At 22.9% G+C, this 1,417-nt stretch overlaps 1 protein-coding gene across 1 annotated transcript; it reads left to right on the top strand.

Annotated features, from left to right (window-relative positions):
- On the top strand, positions 1–1,183 carry PRSY57_1301600 (deoxyhypusine hydroxylase; the record flags this gene model as incomplete). The annotated part of the gene is made up of 1 exon (XM_012908953.2): positions 1–1,183. A coding segment is annotated over one exon (1,183 nt), but the record flags the coding sequence as incomplete, so codon positions are not given.
- Between the last annotated feature and the right edge of the window lie 234 nt (positions 1,184–1,417).

The following is a 1,417-nucleotide window of genomic DNA, read 5'->3' as shown; positions in this document are numbered from 1 at the left end:
GGGAGAAAATAAGGACAACATAAAAATTATAAATAATGTAAATAATAATTATAATATTAATAGTGATAGTGTAGGAGGTGATAGCAGTAATAAAGTGAGACTAATAAAATATGAAGAGAGTACAAACAAAGAGTTCATTTTGAAATATTTAGTTAACATAAAGAATGATTATATAGAAAAACAAATGAGAGCTTTATATGAATGCAGAGAAGTTTATAAGGATGATATCGATGAAGTAATAAATATACTTACATATGCTTTAAAAAATAACGATAGTATTTTATTAAGACATGAAATAGCTTATGTGATAGGACAAATAAGTAATGAAAAATGTAATAATATATTAATTAATTTATTAAGTGATGAAAATGAAAATATAATGGTTCGACATGAAGCTGCAGAAGGTTTGGCTGCTATTGGTAGCGAATCTAATATCCCTATAATAAAAAAATATTTGAATGATTCAAATGTAGAAGTAAGAGAAACTTGTGAACTAGCCTTAAGTTCTTTGATAGAAAAAAATAAATATGCAGCATGTTCGTGTATTAATAAAACCGTACCATATAAAAATAATCTCTTAAATAATGATAAGCCTAAAAGTAATAGTCATAGTCATAGTAATAGCTTTAGTAATAGTCAAGATGATGCTCATGATGACATATACTTCCATTCAAAAAAAAAATTTAATACTATAGATCCAGTAGTTTGTATATCAGATAGTAATAATAAAAAACATGTTAATGATTTAATAAGAGATTTAAATAATGAAGCGTTAGCTCTAAAAAATAGATATGAAGCTTTATTTTTATTAAGAGATATGGAAACAGATATATCATTGAATGCCTTAGGGGAAGCCCTAATAAACGATAAATCATCTGCAATTTTTAGACATGAATTAGCTTTTGTATTAGGTCAGGTATTACATTTAAATTCTTTAAAATATTTATTATCATCATTAACAAATGTGAGTGAGCATGAAATGGTAAGACATGAAGTTGCCTTAGCTTTAGGTTCCTTAGGAAGTCTTAATTTAAATTCAGATGAATATAAAATTATACAAGAACAAATTATAGACACCTTGAAAAAATACTCAAAGGATGAATGTGTAGTGGTTGCTGAGAGTTGCTTAGTGGGCTTGGATTACATATCAGAAAATTTAAATATATCTATAGAGGTTCACTAGATACAAAAAAAAAAAAAAAAAAAATATATTAATCTTATGTAAAGTGTTATATATTTATACAATATATATTTATTCATTTTTTATTGTAAAATTTGTTATTATTAATATGATAATTTTTCGATTTTCATAATTTGAAATTTAAAATTAAAATTTTTTACATAATTATTTTTAATTTTATATTATATTTATATATATATATATATATATATATATGTATATATGTATATATTTTTT

Source organism: Plasmodium reichenowi, chromosome 13, assembly GCF_001601855.1.
Source record: "Plasmodium reichenowi strain SY57 chromosome 13, whole genome shotgun sequence".
NCBI classification, from domain to species: domain Eukaryota; phylum Apicomplexa; class Aconoidasida; order Haemosporida; family Plasmodiidae; genus Plasmodium; species Plasmodium reichenowi.
Note: the sequence above shows the minus strand (reverse complement) of the source record. Positions and strands in the feature narration are given on the sequence as shown.